Consider the following 23,828-nt stretch of genomic DNA (forward strand, 5'->3'; position numbering starts at 1 on the left):
TATCTCAATGGGTTGCTAATGGTCATAGACATTATTATAGCTCTCTGGGTTCTAATAGTCATAGAAGTTATTATAGCTCTCTGGGTTGCTAATGGTCATAGACATTATTATAGCTCAATGGGTTGCTAATGGTCATAGACGTTATTATAGCTCTCTGGTTTGCTAATGGTCATAGAAGTTATTATAGCTCTCTGGGTTGCTAATGGTCATAGACATTATTATAGCTCAATGGGTTGCTAATGGTCATAGACGTTATTATAGCTCTCTGGGTTGCTAATGGTCATAGACATTATTATAGCTCAATGGGTTGCTAATGGTCATAGACGTTATTATAGCTCTCTGGGTTTCTAATGGTCATATAAGTTATTATACCTCTCTGGTTTGCTAATGGTCATAGAAGTTATTATAGCTCTCTGGGTTGCTAATGGTCATAGACATTATTATAGCTCTCTGGGTTTCTAATGGTCATAGAAGTTATTATAGCTCTCTGGGTTTCTAATGGTCATATAAGTTATTATAGCTCTCTGGTTTGCTAATGGTCATAGAAGTTATTATAGCTCTCTGGTTTGCTAATGGTCATAGAAGTTATTATAGCTCTCTGGGTTGTTAATGGTCATAGACGTTATTCTATCTCAATGGGTTGCTAATGGTCATAGACATTATTATAGCCCTCTGGGTTTCTAATAGTCATAGAAGTTATTATAGCTCTCTGGGTTGCTAATGGTCATAGACGTTATTATAGCTCAATGGGTTGCTAAAGGTCATATATATTATAGCTCTCTGGTTTTCTAATGGTCATATAAGTTATTATAGCTCTCTGGGTTGCTAATGGTCATAGACATTATTATAGCTCTCTGGGTTTCTAATGGTCCTGGAAGTTATTATAGCTCTCTGGGTTGCTAATGGTCATAGAAGTTATTATAGCTCTCTGGGTTTCTAATGGTCCTGGAAGTTATTATAGCTCTCTGGGTTGCTAATGGTCATAGAAGTTATTATGGCTCTCTGGGTTGCTAATGGTCATAGAAGTTATTATAGCTCTCTGGGTTTATAATGGTCATAGACGCTATTATAGCTCTCTGGGTTTATAATGGTCATAGAAGTGAAGGAGAAAAAAACAAAATTGACACACTGAGCTCGAGGTAATTTGACACCTTAGAAGTCATTCTACATGGATGTAGGGAATGCAAATATTACTGCTACATTAGTGAAATGATGTACTTCAACCTATTTCTGTCACTGTAATGACTGCCACCAAATTTAGAGCGTGTTGATTCTGATTCTTCTCTGGCTGATCCACAGGTGTCCCTCATACAAACAAGATGCCCTGGGTTGATAGAGTGGGTGGTAATTAGCTTAGCAGATGCCTATTGTCCAATGATAAATCATGCTGTCAATATATATTAGTGTACAAGAATAGGGCCAGGGCACACAGCGGTGTTTAAAAATGACATGCAGTCCGCACACTGGGACATGTTACAGGGGAAGCATGTAGTCCTATATTAAAACACAGCTGTGTATAAAATGGAGCAAAGAGCTGCGGCCCCCTGCTGAATTGTGGACACACCAGTCTTTACAAAATAAAAAAAGGAAGATGCTGGCACAGTCCCATGTATAAGGAGTCTGGAGAGAAATACTGTGCAAGCCAAGTGTGTGTGTGTTTACATGTTGTCCTACCTTGTGTGTGTGTGTGTGTGTGTGTGTGTGTGTGTGTGTGTGTGTGTGTGTGTGTGTGTGTGTGTGTGTGTGTGTGTGTGTGTGTGTGTGTGTGTGTGTGTGTGTGTGTGTGTGTGTGTGTGTGTGTGTGTGTGTGTGTGTGTGTGTGTGTGTGTGTGTGTGTGTGTGTGTGCCAATATCTCCACTTCAGTGCATAAGAAACTTGTTCCATATTGATTACCCACTGTGACTGCCATGCTGCTGGAACTGCATGTTGTGAGAGCTAATTAGCACTACCCACCTCTGCAACCCCATTCCAACAATATTCTTGCCATATAAACACCGCAGTCAGCCATGCCTACACACACACACACACACACACAAATGTGAGCACAAACACACACTTTCATTAGATGAGGACCAATCATCTGCTCACATAGGGTAAAAATCACAATTTAATTTAATACATTTTAATTTGTTTTTTTGTTACACCCCAAACTGTCATTACCACATGCAAACCTACATCTATGCTCTTCTCATCTGATACCTCAGATCAGCAGTATGCTGTGGGAAAAGACAAGAATCAGAGAGTAGTACATTTCATATCAAATGTTCAAGGTCTGGGCCCAGTGAATTATACAATACAACAGCACTCTACACAATCAAACATCAGCCTCAGCAAATAACACAGTGAATTAACACAGTCTGGTTATAGTTGACAGCTACACATAGTGATGCATCTGCTTGTCATGTCCTGAAATAACATCAGCAGTGTATGTACAAACTAAAGTATCAACTGGTACCTGATTCCCACTGTAGGGCGGACCCAAACCGTACTGTGTTGGCTCAGTAGTGTGAAAAGGGCACAATAATGAACAACTTCTCAGATAGCTAATGGATTCCAGCTCCCCTCACAATGCTATGCTGTGAATATCTCCCATCTTGGCTATTTTTTCATAATTTCTGTTAATGAGATAAAGAGGTGTCCAGGCTCTTTAACCTTGGGCCAAAGCAAGGCTGCAGGGCTGGGTGGAGGAGGCTAGACAGCCACTGACATCTATGCACAGTGCAGTTCGTAGACAGCCACTGACATCTACTGAGCACAGTGCAGTTCGTAGACAGCCACTGACATCTATGCACAGTGCAGTTTGTAGACAGCCACTGACATCTACTGAGCACAGTGCAGTTCGTAGACAGCCACTGACATCTATGCACAGTGCAGTGCACAGTGCAGTTCGTAGACAGCCACTGACATCTACTGAGCACAGTGCAGTTCAGACAGCCACTGACATCTATGCACAGTGCAGTTCTATGCACAGTGCAGACAGCCACTGACATCTATGCACAGTGCAGTTCGTAGACAGCCACTGACATCTATGCACAGTGCAGTTCAGACAGCCACTGACATCTATGTCTATGCACAGTGCAGTTCGTAGACAGCCACTGACATCTACTGAGCACAGTGCAGTTCTACTGTGCAGTTCGTAGACAGCCACTGACATCTATGCACAGTGCAGTTCGGACAGCCACTGACATCTATGCACAGTGCAGTTCGTACTGACATCTATGCCAGTTCTGACATCTCTATGCACAGTGCAGTTCGTAGACAGCCACTGACATCTATGCACAGTGCAGTTCATAGACAGCCACTGACATCTATGCACAGTGCAGTTCGTAGACAGCCACTGACATCTATGCACAGTGCAGTTCGTAGACAGCCACTGACATCTATGCACAGTGCAGTTCGTAGACAGCCACTGACATCTACTGAGCACAGTGCAGTTCGTAGACAGCCACTGACATCTACTGAGCACAGTGCAGTTCGTAGACAGCCACTGACATCTATGCACAGTGCAGTTCGTAGACAGCCACTGACATCTATGCACAGTGCAGTTCGTAGACAGCCACTGACATCTATGCACAGTTCAGTTCGTAGACAGCCACTGACATCTATGCACAGTGCAGTTCGTAGACAGCCACTGACATCTATGCACAGTGCAGTTCGTAGACAGCCACTGACATCTACTGAGCACAGTGCAGTTCGTAGACAGCCACTGACATCTATGCACAGTGCAGTTCAGCCACTGAGACAGTGCAGTTCAGACATCACTGACATCTGAGCACAGTGCAGTTCGTAGACAGCCACTGACATCTATGCACAGTGCAGTTCAGACAGCCACTGACATCTATGCACAGTGCAGTTCGTAGACAGCCACTGACATCTATGCACAGTGCAGTTCGTAGACAGCCACTGACATCTATGCACAGTGCAGTTCAGACAGCCACTGACATCTATGCACAGTGCAGTTCGTAGACAGCCACTGACATCTATGCACAGTGCAGTTCGTAGACAGCCACTGACATCTATGCACAGTGCAGTTCGTAGACAGCCACTGACATCTATGCACAGTGCAGTTCGTAGACAGCCACTGACATCTATGCACAGTGCAGTTCGTAGACACCAGTCTATGCAGTTCAGTTCGAGACAGCCACTGACATCTATGCACAGTTCAGACATCTATGCACAGTGCAGTTCGTAGACAGCCACTGACATCTATGCACAGTGCAGTTCGTAGACAGCCACTGACATCTACTGAGCACAGTGCAGTTCGTAGACAGCCACTGACATCTATGCACAGTGCAGTTCGTAGACAGCCACTGACATCTATGCACAGTGCAGTTCATAGACAGCCACTGACATCTACTGAGCACAGTGCAGTTCGTAGACAGCCACTGACATCTACTGAGCACAGTGCAGTTCGTAGACAGCCACTGACATCTACTGAGCACAGTGCAGTTCGTAGACAGCCACTGACATCTACTGAGCACAGTGCAGTTCGTAGACAGCCACTGACATCTATGCACAGTGCAGTTCGTAGACAGCCACTGACATCTATGCACAGTGCAGTTCGTAGACAGCCACTGACATCTATGCACAGTGCAGTTCGTAGACAGCCACTGACATCTATGCACAGTGCAGTTCGTAGACAGCCACTGACATCTATGCACAGTGCAGTTCGTAGACAGCCACTGACATCTATGCACAGTGCAGTTCGTAGACACCACTGACATATATGCACAGTGCAGTTCGTAGACAGCCACTGACATCTATGCACAGTGCAGTTCGTAGACAGCCACTGACATCTATGCACAGTGCAGTTCACAGCCACTGACATCTATGCACAGTGCAGTTCGTAGACAGCCACTGACATCTACTGAGCACAGTGCAGTTCGTAGACAGCCACTGACATCTATGCACAGTGCAGTTCGTAGACAGCCACTGACATCTATGCACAGTGCAGTTCGTAGACAGCCACTGACATCTACTGAGCACAGTGCAGTTCGTAGACAGCCACTGACATCTACTGAGCACAGTGCAGTTCGTAGACAGCCACTGACATCTACTGAGCACAGTGCAGTTCGTAGACAGCCACTGACATCTATGCACAGTGCAGTTCGTAGACAGCCACTGACATCTATGCACAGTGCAGTTCGTAGACAGCCACTGACATCTATGCACAGTGTTCGTAGCACCAGACATCTATGCAGTGCAGTTCGTAGACAGCCACTGACATCTATGCACAGTGCAGTTCGTAGACAGCCACTGACATCTACTGAGCACAGTGCAGTTCGTAGACAGCCACTGACATCTATGCACAGTGCAGTTCGTAGACAGCCACTGACATCTACTGAGCACAGTGCAGTTCGTAGACAGCCACTGACATCTATGCACAGTGCAGTTCGTAGACAGCCACTGACATCTATGCACAGTGCAGTTCATAGACAGCCACTGACATCTATGCACAGTGCAGTTCGTAGACAGCCACTGACATATACTGAGCACAGTGCAGTTCGTAGACAGCCACTGACATCTATGCACTGCAGTTCGTAGACAGCCACTGCATCTATGTGCAGTTCGTAGACAGCCACTGACATCTACTGAGCACAGTGCAGTTCGTAGACAGCCACTGACATCTACTGAGCACAGTGCAGTTCGTAGACAGCCACTGACATCTACTGAGCACAGTGCAGTTCGTAGACAGCCACTGACATCTATGCACAGTGCAGTTCGTAGACAGCCACTGACATCTATGCACAGTGCAGTTCGTAGACAGCCATTGACATCTATGCACAGTGCAGTTCGTAGACAGCCACTGACATCTATGCACAGTGCAGTTCGTAGACAGCCACTGACATCTATGCACAGTGCAGTTCGTAGACAGCCACTGACATCTATGCACAGTGCAGTTCGTAGACAGCCACTGACATATATGCACAGTGCAGTTCGTAGACAGCCACTGACATCTATGCACAGTGCAGTTCGTAGACAGCCACTGACATCTATGCACAGTGCAGTTCGTAGACAGCCACTGACATCTACTGAGCACAGTGCAGTTCGTAGACAGCCACTGACATCTATGCACAGTGAAGTTCGTAGACAGCCACTGACATCTACTGAGCACAGTGCAGTTCGTAGACAGCCACTGACATCTACTGAGCACAGTGCAGTTCGCTCCCTTTACGCGGTGAAACACTTTGGTTTCCAGTGATTAGGCAGTCATTACGTTTATCTGACAGAACTGCAAGCTGATTACCACAGTGAGGTGAGGACCATAGACAAAATAGGGCTCTGCCAAGGCCGAGAGTGTAAAGGCGCCTCTTCAGGAATAACTACCACACGCGCACACACACACACACTTCATTTGCGGGAGACCAAAACATTAATTAATTCCTCTAATGTGACTCACATATATACAACTAAAACAATACTGTATAAATCAATGTGGTACAGGTTGTGCTATGTATAGCTGTGTCTAATTCACAGGTTGCACCTCCGTCACATCATGCCATTGTTAGGAACGTTTTCAAGGCGCCCTCTACCAGTGGTGCCATAGTGGTGCCCTAAAGTGGCGACAAGCCCAATCATTCTGGACAGAGGCTAAATACTGTTTTGTCTAAATTACACTATAGTGCCTGGAAATACGATGACATTGCTAAAGTAGTCAAATATTTAGTAGGAAACAATGTTGACAATTAACAAAAACGATCAGGTCGTCAAATTTACTATAGACAGATGGCAATGTTATCATTAGGTAGCAAAGTTTAAAAAAAATAGCTATGCAAAGCTAACATTTGATAGCTAAAATCCAGTGGCCTCTCCTCAATCTTAGCTAACTAGCTAACATCATAGTGGATCTAAAGTCAATCTGGTGACATCAAAGTGATGACAAGGTTTTCCTACTAATTATTTGCCTCCTTTTGAATGTCATGGTATTTCCAAGCCACTGTAATGCACTTTTGATGCAATCTCTATCAGCGCTCATTAACAATGCATTGAGGAGAATGCTTAGTCGGGCATAAGTCCAAAATGAACGTTCAAAACAATATTGTGAAGTAACCCATGAATAGATGAATCATTGCTTATTTCATTGTGAGGATCCAACAATATAAATAGAATTAACAGAGCGGGCTTGGAAGCACTAACCTTGGCAATTTGACTGGTAAACTCATGGGAATACCTGGTATTGTGAGTAATCATTTCTATGGTATTTCTTTGGCATCCAACTGATCCTGGCTGCCATGGTAATGTAGAATGTTCATAGAAATTATGCTAACTAATGTGGCTCATGCAACATAATGCATTGTTTTGACATTTCAGTTTTGTTTACTCAACAAATCACAGCACAGACTGAAGGATACACTTCCTGGTTTTACTTCCTGGTATGGGTCTAGGTTGAAGATAGAGAAAATTAAGACAAGATAATAATTCAATGCAGAAGCTAAAATAAACAGTCATTGGATCAGCGCCAAAGCAAAAATGACAGGAAGTGAATGTTAGCAGTACAGAATGTTTGCCATCAAAGTAGAAAATACACAATCGTAGTGAATTTCAGCTAACTATTAAGCAAACACACACATACAGTAACTGTTTAACTTCCATTTATTAATTTACTTTTTTTTCTAATTATCTACATCCACTTTATTAATTGATGTCCCAACTGCTGGTCACATTTGAAATGCTAATCCTGTAGATTCAGCAAAGATGCTGGTCCAATGAAGGTGTTTTTTTCCGAACGTGCCATCCAACATCACTACTCTGTATGGTTCTGACTTAGAATATGTGGACAACTACAAATACCTAGGTGTCTGGTTAGACTGTAAACTCTCCTTCCATCAAACATCTCCAATCCAAAGTTAAATCTAGAATTGGCTTCCTATTTCACAACAAAGCATCCTTCACTCATGCTGCCAAATGCTACCGATCCTTGACTTCGGCGATGTCATTTACAAAAGAGCCTCCAACATCCTACTCAATAAATTGGATGCAGTCTATCACAGTGCCATCCGTTTTGTCACCAAAGCCCCATATATTACCCACCACTGCGACCTGTACGCTCTCGTTGGCTGGCCTTCGCTTCATACTCGTCGCCAAACCCACTGGCTCCAGGTCATCTACAAAACCCTGCTAGGTAAAAAAATATCTCTCTGGTCACCCCCAAAACCAATTCTTCCTTTGGCCGCCTCTCCTTCCAGTTCTCTGCTGCCAATGACTGGAACGAACTAAAAAAATCTATGAAAATGGAAACACTTATCTCCCTCACTAGCTTTAAGCACCAACTGTCAGAGCAGCTCACAGATCACTGCACCTGTACATAGCCCACCTATAATTTAGCCCAAAGAACTACCTCTCCCCCTACTGCATTTATTTATTTATTTTGCTCCTTTGCACCCCATTATTTATATCTCTACCTTGCACATTCTCCCACTGCAAATCTACCATTCCTGTGTTTTACTTGCTATATTGTATTTACTTCGCCACCATGGCCTTTTTTTGCCTTTACCTCCCTTATCTCACCTCATTTACTCACATCGTATATAGACTTATTTTTCTACTGTATTATTTATTGACCGTATGTTTGTTTTACTCCATGTGTAACTCTGTGCTGTTGTATGTGTCAAACTGCTTTGCTTTATCTTGGCCAGGTCACAATTGTAAATGAGAACTTGTTCTCAACTTCCCTACCTGGTTAAATAAAGGTGAAAAAAATAAAATAATAATATATAAAAAATAAAAAATAAATAAATATATATATATAATTATTACGTTGTATTTACTTGTATAGTGTCAACCTAGGCATGGGTACACTCAAATGTCCGTCCATTATGCCACCAACTGACACCCTTTCTAAGAATTATATTTCTATGAATCCAACACAGCAATTTGTATCAGTATCAAACCAAACTTCTCAAATACTCACACAACAATTCATAAGGTATATGCATATGGCATAGCATTTGGTTTATGCCAACTTTAAAAAGGGGTTAGGGTCTAGGTCTTCTCCATCACATACCACCAGTATGTGGTATGTGGTTATTCCACCATATATAGGTAGATCTTGTTTGAATTCCTGAGGCATACCCCTCAATAGCTGTGGGAGCTCTGTTTGAATTCCTGAGGCATACCCCTCAATAGCTATATGAGCGAGCTCTGTTTGAATTCTGTTTGAATTCTGAGGCATACCCCTCAAACTATATGAGCTCTGTTTGAATTCCTGAGGCATACCTGTGCCTCCTTCTTTGACATCATGGAAAATTATAATAAATCAGTCAAGACCTCAGAAAAAAAATGGTAGACCTCCACAAGTCTGGTTCATTCTTGAGAGAAAAAAAAAAAAAGGTACATCTTTACTAACAATAGTACGCTAGTATAAACACCATGGGACCACGCTGCCGTCATCAAGCTCAGGAAGGAGACGAGTTCTGTTTCATAGAGATGAACGTACTTTGGTGTGAAAAGTGCAAATCAATCCCAGAACAACAGCAAAGGAAAATGTGAAGATGCTGGAGGAAACAGGTACAAAAGTATCTATATCCACAGTAAAACGAGTCCTATATCGACATAACCTGAAAAGCTGCTCAGCAAGGAAGAAGCAACTGCTCCAAAACTGCCATAAAAAAGCCAGACTACGGTTTGCAACTGCACATGGGGAAAAAGGTCGTACTTTGTGGAGAAATGTCCTCTGGTCTGATGAAACAAAAATAGAACCGTTTGGCCATAATGACCATCGTTATGTTTGGAGGAAAAAGGGTGAGGCTTGCAAGCCGAAGAACACCATCCCAACCATGAAGCACGGGGGTGGCAGCATCATGTTGTGGGGGTGCTTTGCTGCAGGAGGGACTGGTGCACTTCACAAAATAGATGGCATCATGAAAGGAAAATTACGTAGATATATTGAAGCAACATCTCAAGACATCAGTCAGGAAGGTAAAGCTTGGTGGCAAATGGGTCTTCCAAATGGACAATGACCCCAAGGATACTTCCAAAGTTGTGGGAAAATGTCTTAAGGACAACAAAGTCAAGGTATTGGAGTGGCCATCACAAAGTCCTGACCTCAATCCTATAGAAAATGTGTGGGCAGAACTGAAAAACCGTGTGCGAGCAAGGAGGCCTACACACCTGACTCAATTACATCAGCTCTGTCAGAAGGAATGGGCCAGAATTCACCCAATTTATTGTGGAACCTTGTGGAAGGCTACCCAATTTGTTTTACTCAAGTTAAACAATTTAAAGGCAATGCTACCAAATACTAATTGAGTGTATGTAAACTTCTGACCCACTGGGAACGTGATGAAAGAAATAAAAGCTGACATAGATCACTCTACTATTACTCTGACATTTCACATTCATAAAATGAAGTGGTGATCCTAACTGACTTAAAACAGGGGATTTGTACTAGGATTAAATTGTGAAAAACTGAGTTTAAACAAGGTGTATGTAAACTTCCAACTTTAACTGTATGTGAACTCAGTTTGAATTACTGAGACATTACCCCTCAGTAGCTATGTGAGCTCTGTCTGAATTACTGAGGCACACCCCTCAATAGCTATGTGAGCTCTGTCTGAATTACTGAGGCACACCCCTCAATAGCTATGTGAGCTCTGTCTGAATTACTGAGGCACACCCCTCAATAGCTATGTGAGCTCTGTGTCTAATCATATTCTAAAATGGATTGATCTAATTTGCTTTGTGTTATGATGTTCCACTATTTTCTCCAGCAGAGAGAATCTCTCACCCCCCTCCGGCCTTGTTTAGTCTCTCTCACCTCCACTTTCCCCAGTGAATGGAATTACTATCACACACACACACACACACACACACACACACACACACACACACACACACACACACACACACACACACACACACACACACACACACACACACACACACACACACCTTTTGGAAAACCCTTAATGATGTTCCACTCTGCAAGCTTCAGAGGGTTCATGCAGGGACAACGTACACGGAACAGTTACTTTGAAATGAGGCATCAAGACAATAACGTCACCAATATGGTGATATGTTAAAACAGAGTCAAGTCTAGAGACATGGATGACCATGATATGTCTTATTGCCTGCAGTGTTGGCAACTTGAAGAACTAATGAAGCCAAGTTTACAAAGTACATTTTTACTTCCAACTATGCAGGGTCTGGCGAGTCATTTCCAATATACTATTACAGAACACCAAAGTCACATGGTGAAATTCGTCCTGCAATTAGGAATAGAAGATGAAGCGTCACAATTAGTTTCATTACTTCCGATTCATGAATACTTATTTACGTGAATTTCACCATACAAAACAGATGGGCCAAATGGGATTTTTCCTTGTGTTAGTCACATTCTATGTGAGGGGAGTTTGTTTGATATAGGATATGGCCTTGAGGTAACACTTTGACAAAGTATTACATCGCGGATCTTCGCTCCGATGTAATTTGCTTATTCCTGGTTGAGTAGAGAAGGTGTGTGTGTGTATGTGTGTTTGTGTGTGTACTTGCTCGTGCATGTGTGCATGCTCATGTATGCAAGTGTGTGTGTGTGTGTGTGTGTGTGTGTGTGTGTGTGTGTGTGTGTGTGTGTGTGTGTGTGTGTGTGTGTGTGTGTGTGTGTGTGTGTGTGTGTGTGTGTGTGTGTGTGTGTGTGTGTGTGTGTGTGTGTGTGTGTGTGTGTGTGTGTGTGTGTGTGTGTGTGTGTGTGTGTGCCATTGTGGGCGATCGAGCAATGGCTCTGGGTATCATGGCAGTGGGGCTGAGTGGCCGTTGGCACTTTGGACCTTCTTGAGCGCCAGTGGCAATGAGCCTGGACTCCAGCGACAATCTCAGACCTCAACACACTGCCTAAGCTCCGGGTTTGTTTTGGGAGAGTGACAAGTGAAAATCATTGAGCCCTCAGGCTACACCCCGGGCTATGGCCAGGTTATTAGAGGTGGATAGAGGATGGTGCATATAGTACAGTAGATGTGTCCAAGAGCAACATCTGAATCGAAATGGTATGTAGTGAGAAACATCTGTCAATCCAAAATAATGTTCTAAATTACAGGAACATCTTCTGTCAGTCTTTGGTCAAATTATGGGAATTGGATCAGAATGCTAAGTAAAATAAGAGGAATTACAATTAAATTAAAATAAAAAGTACAGAATCTGGTATAAAGAGGGTGGACAGATGCTAATGCAATGAATATCATATACTACTCAGGATTCCGAGATGAGAATGTCTAAAACATCACAGGAGGAAGTACTAGTTGGATCTCAAGAGATTAATGTTCTTATTGGACTGGTAAACCAAAATTAATACTCTTATTGTACTGTAAAACAACATAGCTTAATGTTCTCATTGTACTGGTAAACAACATAGATTAATGTTCTTATTGTACTGTAAAACAGCATAGATTAATGTTCTTATTGTACTGGTAAACAACATAGATTAATGTTCTTATTGGACTGGTAAACCAAAATTAATACTCTTATTGTACTGTAAAACAACATAGCTTAATGTTCTCATTGTACTGGTAAACAACATAGATTAATGTTCTTATTGGACTGGTAAACCAAAATTAATACTCTTATTGTACTGTAAAACAACATAGCTTAATGTTCTCATTGTACTGGTAAACAACATAGATTAATGTTCTTATTGTACTGTAAAACAGCATAGATTAATGTTCTTATTGTACTGGTAAACAACAGAGATTAATGTTGTCATTGTACTGGTAAACAACAGATTATGGTTCTCATTGAATTGGTAAACAACAGTGATCACTGTTTACATTGTACGGGCAAAGAACCTAAACTAATGTTCTCATTGTACTGGTAAACAACAGTGATTACTGTTCTCATTGTACTGGTAAACAACAGTGATTAATGTTCTCATTGTACTGGTAGGTAAACAACAGAGATGAATGTTCTCATTGTACAGGTAAACAACATAGATGAATGTTCTCATTGCACTGGTAAACAACAGAGATTAATGTTGTCATTGTACTGGTAAACAACAGATTATGGTTCTCATTGAATTGGTAAACAACAGTGATCACTGTTTACATTGTACGGGCAAAGAACCTAAACTAATGTTCTCATTGTACTGGTAAACAACAGTGATTACTGTTCTCATTGTACTGGTAAACAACAGTGATTAATGTTCTCATTGTACTGGTAGGTAAACAACAGTGATTACTGTTCTCATTGTACTGGTAAACAACAGTGATTACCTTTCTCATTGTACTGGTAAACAACAGTGATTACTGTTCTCATTGTACTGGTAAAAAACAGTGATTACTGTTCTCATTGTACTGGTCAACAACAGTGATTACTTTTCTCATTGTACTGGTAAACAACAGTGCTTACTGTTCTCATTGTACTTGTCAACAACAGTGATTACCTTTCTCATTGTACTGGTAAACAACAGTGATTACTGTTCTCATTTTACTGGTAAACAACAGTGATTACCTTTCTCATTGTACTGGTAAACAACATATATTAATGTTCGTAGTGTACTGGTGAACAACATAGATTAATGTTCGTATTGTACTGGTAAACAACACAGATTAATGTTCATATTGTACTGGTGAACAACATATTAATGTTCATAGTGTACTGGTGAACAACATAGATTAATGTTCGTATTGTACTGGTAAACAACACAGATTAATGTTCGTATTTTACTGGTAAACAACATAGATTAATGTTCGTATTGTACTGGTGAACAACATAGATTAATGTTCGTAGTGTACTGGTGAACAACATAGATTAATGTTCGTAGTGTACTGGTGAACAACATAGATTAATGTTCGTAGTGTACTGGTGAACAACATAGATTAATGTTCGTATTGTACTGGTAAACAACACAGATTAATGTTCGTATTGTACTGGTGAACAACATAGATTAATGTTCGTAGTGTACTGGTGAACAACATAGATTCATGTTCTTATTGTACTGGTAAACAACAGTGATTACTGTTCTCATTGTACTGGTAAACAACAGATTCATGTTCTTATTGTACTGGTAAACAACAGTGATTACTGTTCTCATTGTACTCGTCAACAACAGTGATTACATTTCTCATTGTACTGGTAAACAACAGTGATTACATTTATCATTGTACTGGTAAACAACAGTGATTACTGTTCTCATTGTACTGGTAAACAACAGATTCATGTTCTTATTGTACTGGTAAACAACAGTGATTACTATTCTCATTGTACTTGTCAACAACAGTGATTACATTTCTCATTGTACTGGTAAACAACAGTGATTACATTTCTTATTGTACTGGTTAACAACAGTGATCACTGTTCTCATTGCTTATTGTACTGGTAAACAACAGATTCATGTTCTTATTGTACTGGTAAACAACAGATTCATGTTCTTATTGTTCTGGTAAACAACATATCCATGTTCTTATTGTACTGGTAAACAACAGTGATCACTGTTCTCATTGCTCATTGTACTGGTAAACAACATAATAACATCAAATAAACAAAATCATAATTTTTATTTCCATTCAGTGCCCTTAATAAACCCTTGATGATAAAATACAGACGACTCTCCTTATAATTAAACCATAATGACATATCAACAATGGTTGTTCAGAGAGCACCCTCCCACTAACTCCTCTCTATAGCCTATATATTAAGATGAATTATGTATGTTCTGGGTCCCCAAAAGGTGAGAGAAAAATCCTGCGTTAATTAACTTACTGTCTAATTTAAAGCCCTTTTTTTAGCTTACGGCTTTGAAAGCCGCTCTGACCGAACAGTAAGGCTTCCCTGCACATTTTCTCCCCCTCACTTTATTTGAAGTTGCTGTAATCTCTGTGTGCATTCCTCTGAGTCTACCTTTCCTGAAATATGTCAAATCTCCTACACAGAAGTTGCTTTTTGTGAGAAGTCGATGACAAGGAGCCAAGGAGCCAGGAATCCAAAGCAGTGCAGGCTGAAGTCATACGCTATTTTTTGTTATTTATTCTATTCTTTCTTCTCTCAATTAGATCAAAATTAACTGAAGCTGAAAACACCCTGGATGTCAATGTCCCAAGCAAGAAGATGACCAGGTTCAGGAAGGTCTGATTATCAAGGAAGCATGAAGAAAGTTCCTCTCCATTGATCTGATCTTCTATGAAAACACATAGAACTGTGGTATCATCTCGTCGTGAATGACATTTATGCTAATTGCCGTTGGTATTACCTTTGGAAGCTTCTAGATGTTTTACGAGCGGTAATTTTCGATAATGTTCCCTTTGTCAAGGACACAGGTTCATTATAGCACAGGGGGCGTGACATGTCCATTTAAATTCAAACGTTCAAATTACTCAAATTAAAGTGACAACCTGTTTTGTTTAACATAAGCTGAAGGAAAAAGCCTGCATACAGTAACTTAAAATAGGCAACCAATTAAAGTAATGGTATGTCTGAAGAGTTTTCTTTTAAGTAAGTCAGTGATAAAACACAACTGAAGTACTGTTCAACGAATATGAGTAATTACACGACAGCTGTTTCCAACGTCACTGTAAATATGTTTCAATAACAAAACAAAACGAGCGTGTCCATTGTCTCACGACTTCCTTTCGAAGACAGGCTGGATTCTCCATCTTCAGAAGATGTTGTCTACACATAAATCACTGTTGCATGTAACTGATACCCTGTCGTCTGAGAGGAATACACACAATCCCTTCATTCATCAAACAAATCCTTCACGTCGTGAGGGGGGGTATAGTAGAGTGCATAGTAGAGTGCATCCAACACAATAATGGCTTGCGTTAACCTTCTCCTCACCCCACACCTTATACTGACTCATATAACCAACCTTTACCACTAAACCAAAGCCAATATTCTGCACTGGCTCCAGCATAGGCCCCTGGGGGACTCCATGTCCGTTTCCCTCAGTCTTGGCAGGAACAGAAGGGATAGTCTGGGGAGGTGACAGGGTCAGCTCTCGCCTTTCCCCTGCACAACCTCCTTGATGAGCCCATTAGGTAGCTGGGACCCACCACTCAGGGGCCATTTAGTTGATTGACCCGAGTTGAGAATGTGGACATTTTCTTCCCTGTCCATCAATAATGGGCCAATCAGCCTCATGGGGTTAGGGCCGGTCTCATCACACCAGACACTTCACTCTGATTCGGACCCAACCTGCAGGAAGACCAACGTGAGGCTGGGGTGCATCCCGAATGGCATCGTATTTCCTATATAGTGCACTAGTTTTGACCAGGGCCCATAAGGCTTTGATCAAATGTAGTGCACTGTGTAGGAATTAGTGTGTCATTTGAGACACATGCTGGGTTTTCAATGCTAACAGTCACATGTACTGCATTGTACTACTCTTTATGGGCCCTCTAGATGTATTATTAGTACAGTCTATGATTACTAGCCTCCACAAAAAGCAAAAGTGTTGTTAAAATACATGTTTGATCAGAAGCATGTGACCAGCTGATTAAAATGGTTATAAAACTAGTTTCATTATTATGGATGTCAACCATTTCAAATAAAATGAATGTTTAATAAAATGTACCATGAATCACTTATTTCATAAATCCATAGTTTATCATTCATTAAGTTTAACTTGGTTTTATGATTGACCTATGTGTGCGGTACAAAACAAACGTACATGCCAGAAGTTTGAGTCTTTCACAACTGTTGCAATGCTATACTGGATGTCTTTAATTAAAACAAACATTGATTAAGTAGCACATCTGAGAATGGATGGAGGACATTACTTCTGAATTATTTTCTGTGTCAGTGTGTTTCTATACCTAAGGGCAATTTAGGAAACTTCTGTATTGCTAGGACACACCACAAAACACAACGCAAGTGTCTGATGTTGGCATGCACTCTACTCTATCATCAATGTGCGAGACAGAGACAGAGAGAAAGACAGAGAAAGCAAGAGAGAGAGAGAGAGAGTGGTCCGGGCCCAAATCACAAAAAAAACACAACACTATGGAACACAAAGTTTTTACCCATCCTGGAATATACAAGGTCTGCCTAAAGAGCAGGACCCCAGACTTCATCAATTAAATTGGAAATAGAGACATTGTCATCCTACAAGTAGTCCCATCCACCAAAATACCAGGTGTGAAATAGGGAAGAGACTCAGGGGATATGCTAATTTGGTATAGAGCAGACCTAAACCACTATTAAATGAGTCAACACAGGAACATTTTACATCTGGCTAGAAACTAATAAGGAAATGATCTCACCAGAGAAAAATGTACTCATGTGTGGTACCTAAACTCAGCAAAAAAAGAAATGTCCCTTTTTCAGGACCCGGTCTTTCAAAGATAACTTCACAGATCTTCACTGTAAAGGGTTTAAACACTTTTTCCCATGATTGTTCAATGAACCATAAACAATTAATGAACCTACACCTGTGGAACGGGTCGTTAAGACACAAACAGCTTTCAGACGGTAGGCAATTAAGGTCACAGTTATGAAAACTTAGGACACTAAAGAGGCCTTTCTACTGACTCTGAAAAACACCAAAAGAGAGATGCCCAGGGTCCCTGCTCATCTGCATAAAGATGCCATAGGCATGCTGCAAGGAGACATGAGGACTGCAGATGTGGCCAGGGCAATAAATGGCAATATCTGTTCTGTGAGACGCCATAGACATTGCTACAGGGAAACAGGACGGACAGCTGATTGTCCTCGCAGTGGCCACATGTAACGACAACTGCACAGGATCGGTACAACCGAACATCACACCTGCGGGACAGGTACAGGATGGCAACAACAACTGCCCAAGTTACACCAGGAATGCACAATCCCTACATCAGTGTTCAGACGGTGTGCAATAGGCTGAGAGAGGCTGGACTGGGGGCTTGTAGGCCTGTTGTAAGGCGGGTAGGTACTCACCAGACATCACAGGCAACAAAGTTGCCTATGGGCACAAACCCAACGTCGCTGTACCAGACAGGACTGGCCAAAAGTGCTCTTCACTGACGAGTCGTGGTTTTGCCTGATCAGGGTGATGGTCGGATTTGCGTTTATCATCGAAGGAATGAGTGTTACACTGAGGCTTGTACTCTGGAGCCGGATTGATTTGGAGGTGGAGGGCTCTGTCGGACGCTGGGTATGTACAGAGTCAATTGTAGGCTTTGAGTGGACTCCTTTGGTAGGCACACCTATAGCTCATCTCTTAGCAGTAGTACTGTAGACTACTTTATCACTGACCTCAACCCAATGTATCTTAGAGCGTTCACAGTCAGTCCACTGACACCCCTATCAGATCACATCAAAATCCTACTCAACCTGAACAAAGATATGCTCAATCATGTGTTATCAAAGTCAAAGGAAATTAATAATATTAAGAAATACTATTGATGGAAGAGAAGTAGTGTGGAAATCTTCCAAAAAACAAACAGTCAACAACAAAATCAATCCCTTCTAGACAATTTCTTGGACAAAAATGTTTCACTGTAATAGTGAAGATGTAAAATTAGCAGTAGAAAACCTAAACAGTATAATACACATCTGAGCTTCCCTATCAAATCTAAAAATGCCAAGCAGACAACCTAAGAAAATGAACAACAATGACAAATGGTTTGACGAAGAATGCAAAAACCTGAGAAAGAAATTGAGAAACCTATCCAAATCAAAAACATAGAGACCTAGAAAACCTGAGCCTACGCCTTCACTATGGCGAATCACTAAAACAATACAGAAATACACTATGGAAAACGAAGGAACAGCATGTCAGAAATCAGCTGAATGTAATTGAAGAATCCATAGAATCTAACCACTTCTGGGAAAATTTGAAAACAACAACACAAAGAGTTATCTATCCAAAACGGAGATGTGTGGATAAATCACTTCTCCAATCATTTTGGCTCTTTAACAAAGAACAAACAGCAAAAACATATACATGACTGAAAAAAAATCTTAGAATCAACTATTAAATACTACCAGAAGACACTGGATTCTCAAATTGCATTGAATGAACTACATGACAAAATACAAACCCTCCAACTCAAAAAGGCCTGTGGTTGATGGTATCCTCAATGAAATGAGAAAATATACAGACCACAAATTCCAATTGGCTATACTTAAAGTCATTAACATAATCCTCAGCTCTGGCATCTTCCCCAATATTTGGAACAAAGGACTGATCACCCCAATCCACAAAAGTAGAGACAAATTTGACCCCAATAACTATCGTGGGATATGAAGCAACAGCAACCTTGGGAAAATACTCTGCATTATCATTAACAGCAGACTCGTACATTTCCTCAGTGAAAACAATGTACTGAGCAAATGTCAAATTGGCTTTTTACCAAATTACAGTACCACAGAGCACATATTCACCGTGCACACACTAATTGACAAACAAACAAACCAAAACAAAGGCAAAGTCTTCTCATGCTTTGTTGATTTCCCCCAAAATATTTTGACTCAATTTGGCATGATGGCCTGCTATACAAATAGATGGAAAGCAGTGTTGGGTGAAAAACATATGACTAAATACAATCCAAAAACAGGTGTGCGATTAACATTGGCAAAATAAAACAACATACATTTCTTTCCACAGGGCAAAGGGGTGAGTACACGGCCTCACCCTACTAGAATCGGAAGTGAAATGTTTACTGATGATCTGGTGCTTCCGTCCCCAAGCAAGGAGGGCTTAGAGCAGCACCAATATCTTCTGCACAGATTCTGCCAGACCTTGGGCCCTGACAGTAAATCTCAATAAGACAAAAATAATGGTGTCATAAAAAATGTCCAGTTGCTAGGACCACAAATACAAATTCCATCTAGACACTGTTGCCATAGAGCACACAAAAAACTATACATGCACACTACTGTTCAAAAGCTTGGGGTCACTTAGAAATGTCCTTGTTTTTGAAAGAAAAGCACAATTTTTGTCCATTAAAATAACATCAACTTGATCTGTTGTTCTGACTAAAAAAGCAATAAAACGGTCTGTCTTTAAACAAGTTGAGTATCTGGAGCATCAGCATTTGTGAGTTCGATTACTGGCTCAAAATGGCCAGAAATAAAGTTACAAAAATAACTTTATTCTGTAACTTGTGAGTCTATTCTTGTTCTGAGAAATGAAGACCCTTCCATGCGAAAAATTGCCAAGAAACTGAAGATCTCTTACAACGCTGTGTACTACTCCCATCACAGAACAGCACAAACGGGCTCTAACCAGAATAGAGAGACAAGTGGGAGGCATCGGTGCACAAATGAGCAAGAGGACAAGTACATTAGTGTCTAGTTTGAGAAACAGACGTCTCCAAAGTCCTCAACTGGCAACTTCAATAAATAGTACCCGCAAAACACCAGTCTCAACGTCAACAGTGAAGAGGTGACTCCGGGAGGCTGAACTTCTAGGCAGTTTTATTGCTTCTTTAATCAGTACAACCGTTTTCAGCTGTGCTAACATAACAGCTGTGCTAGTCATTTAAAACATTAACAATGTCTACACTGTATATATGATCAATTTGATGTTATTTTAATGGAAAATAATGTGATTTTCTTTCAAAAACAAGTGACATCTAAGTAACCCCAAACATTTGAACGGTAGTGTACCTCGGCCCAAACATGAGCAGGTAACTTCCACAAAGCTATGAACGATCTGAGAGACAAGGCAACAAGTGTCTTCTATGCCATCAAAAGGAACATAAAATTTGACATACCAATTAGGATATGGCTAAAAATACTTGTATCAGTTATAGAACCCATTGCCCTTTATGGTTGTGAGGTCTGGGGTTTTCTCACCAACCAAGAATTCACAAAATAGGGAAAACACAAAATTGAGACTCCACATGCAGAATTCTGCAAAAAATGTAAAACACCAAATGCATGCATGCAGAGCATAATTAGCCCGATACCTACTAATTATCCCAATTCAGAAAAGAGTCATTCAATTCTACAACTACCTAAAAGGAAGTGATTCTCAAACCTTCTAAAACAAAGCCATCACAAACAGAGAAATTAACCTGGAGAAGTGCCCCCTAAGCAAGCTGGTCTCGGGGCTCTGCTGTCTATGTACAGGCTCAGTGAGCATAGCCTTGGTATTGAGAAAGGCAGCCAAAGGCAGACCTGGCTCTCAAGAGAAGACAGGCTATGTGCACACTGCCCACAAAATGAGGTGGAAACTGAGCTGCACTTCCTAACCTCCTGATAAATGCAGCACCGTATTAGAGACACGTATTTCCCTCAGATTACACAGACGCACAAAGAATTTGAAAACAAATCCAATTTTGATCAACTCCCATATCTATTGGGTGAAATACCACAGCATCAAAATTCTGTGACATGTTGCCACAATAAAAGGGCAACAAGTGAAGAACAAACACCATTGTAAATACAACCTGTATATATTTGTTTTATTTATTTTCCCTTTTGTACTTTAACTATTTGCACATCATTACAGCACTGCATATAGACATAATATGACATATGCAATTTATTTATTATTTTTGAACTATTGTGAGTGTAATGTTTACTGTATATATTGTTTTAATGTATTTACATTTTGTTTATCTATTTCACTTGCTTTGGCAATATAAACATTTGTTTCCCATGCCAATAAAGCCCTTAAATTGAAAATGAATTGAAATTGAATTGAGAGAAAGAGAGAGGGAGAGCGAGAAAGAGATAGACAGTCAGAGTGAGAAGAGAGAGAGTCAGAGAGTGAGAGACGGTCAAAGAGAGAGAGACAGTCAGAGAGAGAGAGAGAGACAGTCAGAGAGAGAGAGACAGTCAGAGAGAGAGAGAGAGACAGTTAAAGAGAGAGAGACAGTCAGAGAGAGAAAGAGGGAGAGGGCAAGAGAGACAGAGAGAAAGAGGGAGAGGGCAAGAGACACAGAAAGAAAGAGGGAGAGGGCAAGAGAGACAGAGAAAAAGAGGGAGAGGGCAAGAGAGACAGAGAGAAAGAGGGAGAGGGAAAGAGAGACAGATAGAAGGAGGGCAAGAGATACAGAGAGAGACAATCAGAGAGAGAGAAGGGGAGAGAGTCAGAGAGATTGAGAGACAGTCAGAGAGAGAGGAAAAAAAGCTGAATATCTGAAAAGGGTGAGGATGAACTCGTACAGTCCCTTGCAGTACCTACCTTGCAGAGGAAGCTGATGTTGAAGCCAAATGTCTGGGCATTCCGGGAGCCAGCGTTCATGTAGTTGCCCACCAGCAACACCATCTCCAGCAGCTTGCTGAAGCTGTCACTCTTCTTCACCTCCTCGCAGGCGAACGTCACATTCATGATGTCCGGACGGATGTTGTTCACCTGCTCCTCGAAGGTCAGCTTGAAAAGGATTCCGTTGAGGCGTGAGCGCAGCAGCTTCACAGAGCTCATCTAGGACAAACATGACAATATTTGGTTTTGAAAAGTTAAGCGAGCCTACGTAGGGTTTATGAAGGCTCGATGAAGTCCTAATTAAGTATGTATAAGTTATATGTTGTTTAATGTGTGGCCAATGTGGCATTGCAGAGCTCTAATGCAAATGTCTGTATAGTCAGCAGTTGAGAGATGTGCCGGTGCGACAACTTCCACCAACATGCCACAATGACGGCCTAGGAACAGTGGGTTAACTGCCTGTTCAGGGGCAGAACAACAGATTTGTACCTTGCCAGCTCGGGGGTTTGAACTTGCAACCTTCCGGTTACTAGTCCAACACTCTAACCACTAGGCTACCCTGCCGCCCCATATTGTGAGTATATATAGAGCGGCGGCTCTAGGGGGAGCGGCGGCTCTAGGGGGAGAGGCGGCTCTAGGGGGAGAGGCGGCTCTAGGGGAGAGGCGGCTCTAGCGGGAGAGGCGGCTCTAGGGGGAGAGGCGGCTCTAGGGGGAGCGGCGGCTCTAGGGGGAGCGGCGGCTCTAGGGGGAGAGGCGGCTCTAGGGGGAGAGAGAGGCGGCTCTAGGGGGAGAGAGAGGCGGCTCTAGGGGGAGAGGCGGCTCTAGCGGGAGTGGCGGCTCTAGCGGGAGCGGCGGCTCTAGCGGGAGCGGCGGCTCTAGCGGGAGCGGCGGCTCTAGCGGGAGCGGCGGCTCTGGAGGGAGTGGCGGCTCTAGCGGCAGTGACGGGTGAAAGTGACTTATTTCCCTCAGAAGCCTCTGTGTGTCGTGGTGGTCCTGATGAGGTAGCCTCATCAGCAGGATTTCCACGATTGCTCTACGACAGATATCATGGGGGAACTTGCTTCATTACATCCTCAAAGAGCCACAGGTACATAGACACCACCCAGTTTTACTGAATGGATACAAACTGATTTGCAGGTCTACCCCAATTTAACGTTATCATATTAGTTTTAACCCATTAGGTTAACTGAAAATAATCTCTTTCAGACAACGAACTGGAGGAGTAAAACTGACAAGAAAATGTAAAGATATAGCTAAATATACATGTATAAAGTTTTCTGGAATGTACTATGATAATGTGCTCTGGATAAATCAATGTGGTATAAAAAAGTAATTGTAAGATAAAACAATAAAGTCACTTTAGACTCACTTCTACATGACTCTGTAGAAAGCGCAAAAATACAACTGTAGGCTAAAGTATAACCTCAGCATCAACTACAGCTAGCGCTTGAGGCAACCATACTAAATCACTTATAGTGGCTTGTAGTGTAACATTGAGCTGTTCTGACTTCACTATGAAGTAGAGTGCACTAACTTTATTACAGAGAATCCAAAGCCCAAGGCTATGATTATATCACTAGGCAATATTGACGGTTTATGCCAGAATATGGAATTTTTTTCTGCCAGGAATGACACTGTGACTTTCACAACACAAGGACACATAATTAAGCTACTATATTGAAATCAAGTTTCACACTTTATTATTTATCAAAATCATGGCTTCTGTCAGTCAAAGAGCAGGCTGCCATATCGGACTTGTTATGA

The 23,828-nt window shown here is 41.6% G+C and overlaps 1 protein-coding gene across 1 annotated transcript in view; it reads right to left on the bottom strand.

Annotated features, from left to right (window-relative positions):
- Positions 1–23,828, bottom strand: part of diaph2 (diaphanous-related formin 2) — a 732,655-nt gene that overhangs the window by 272,914 nt on the left and 435,913 nt on the right. Inside the window, 1 exon segment of the mRNA XM_046295877.1 lies at positions 22,044–22,283. Within this exon segment, the coding sequence (XP_046151833.1) occupies positions 22,044–22,283 (240 nt within the window).

The sequence above is a fragment of the Oncorhynchus gorbuscha genome, linkage group LG13, assembly GCF_021184085.1.
Source record: "Oncorhynchus gorbuscha isolate QuinsamMale2020 ecotype Even-year linkage group LG13, OgorEven_v1.0, whole genome shotgun sequence".
Lineage (NCBI taxonomy): Eukaryota > Metazoa > Chordata > Actinopteri > Salmoniformes > Salmonidae > Oncorhynchus > Oncorhynchus gorbuscha.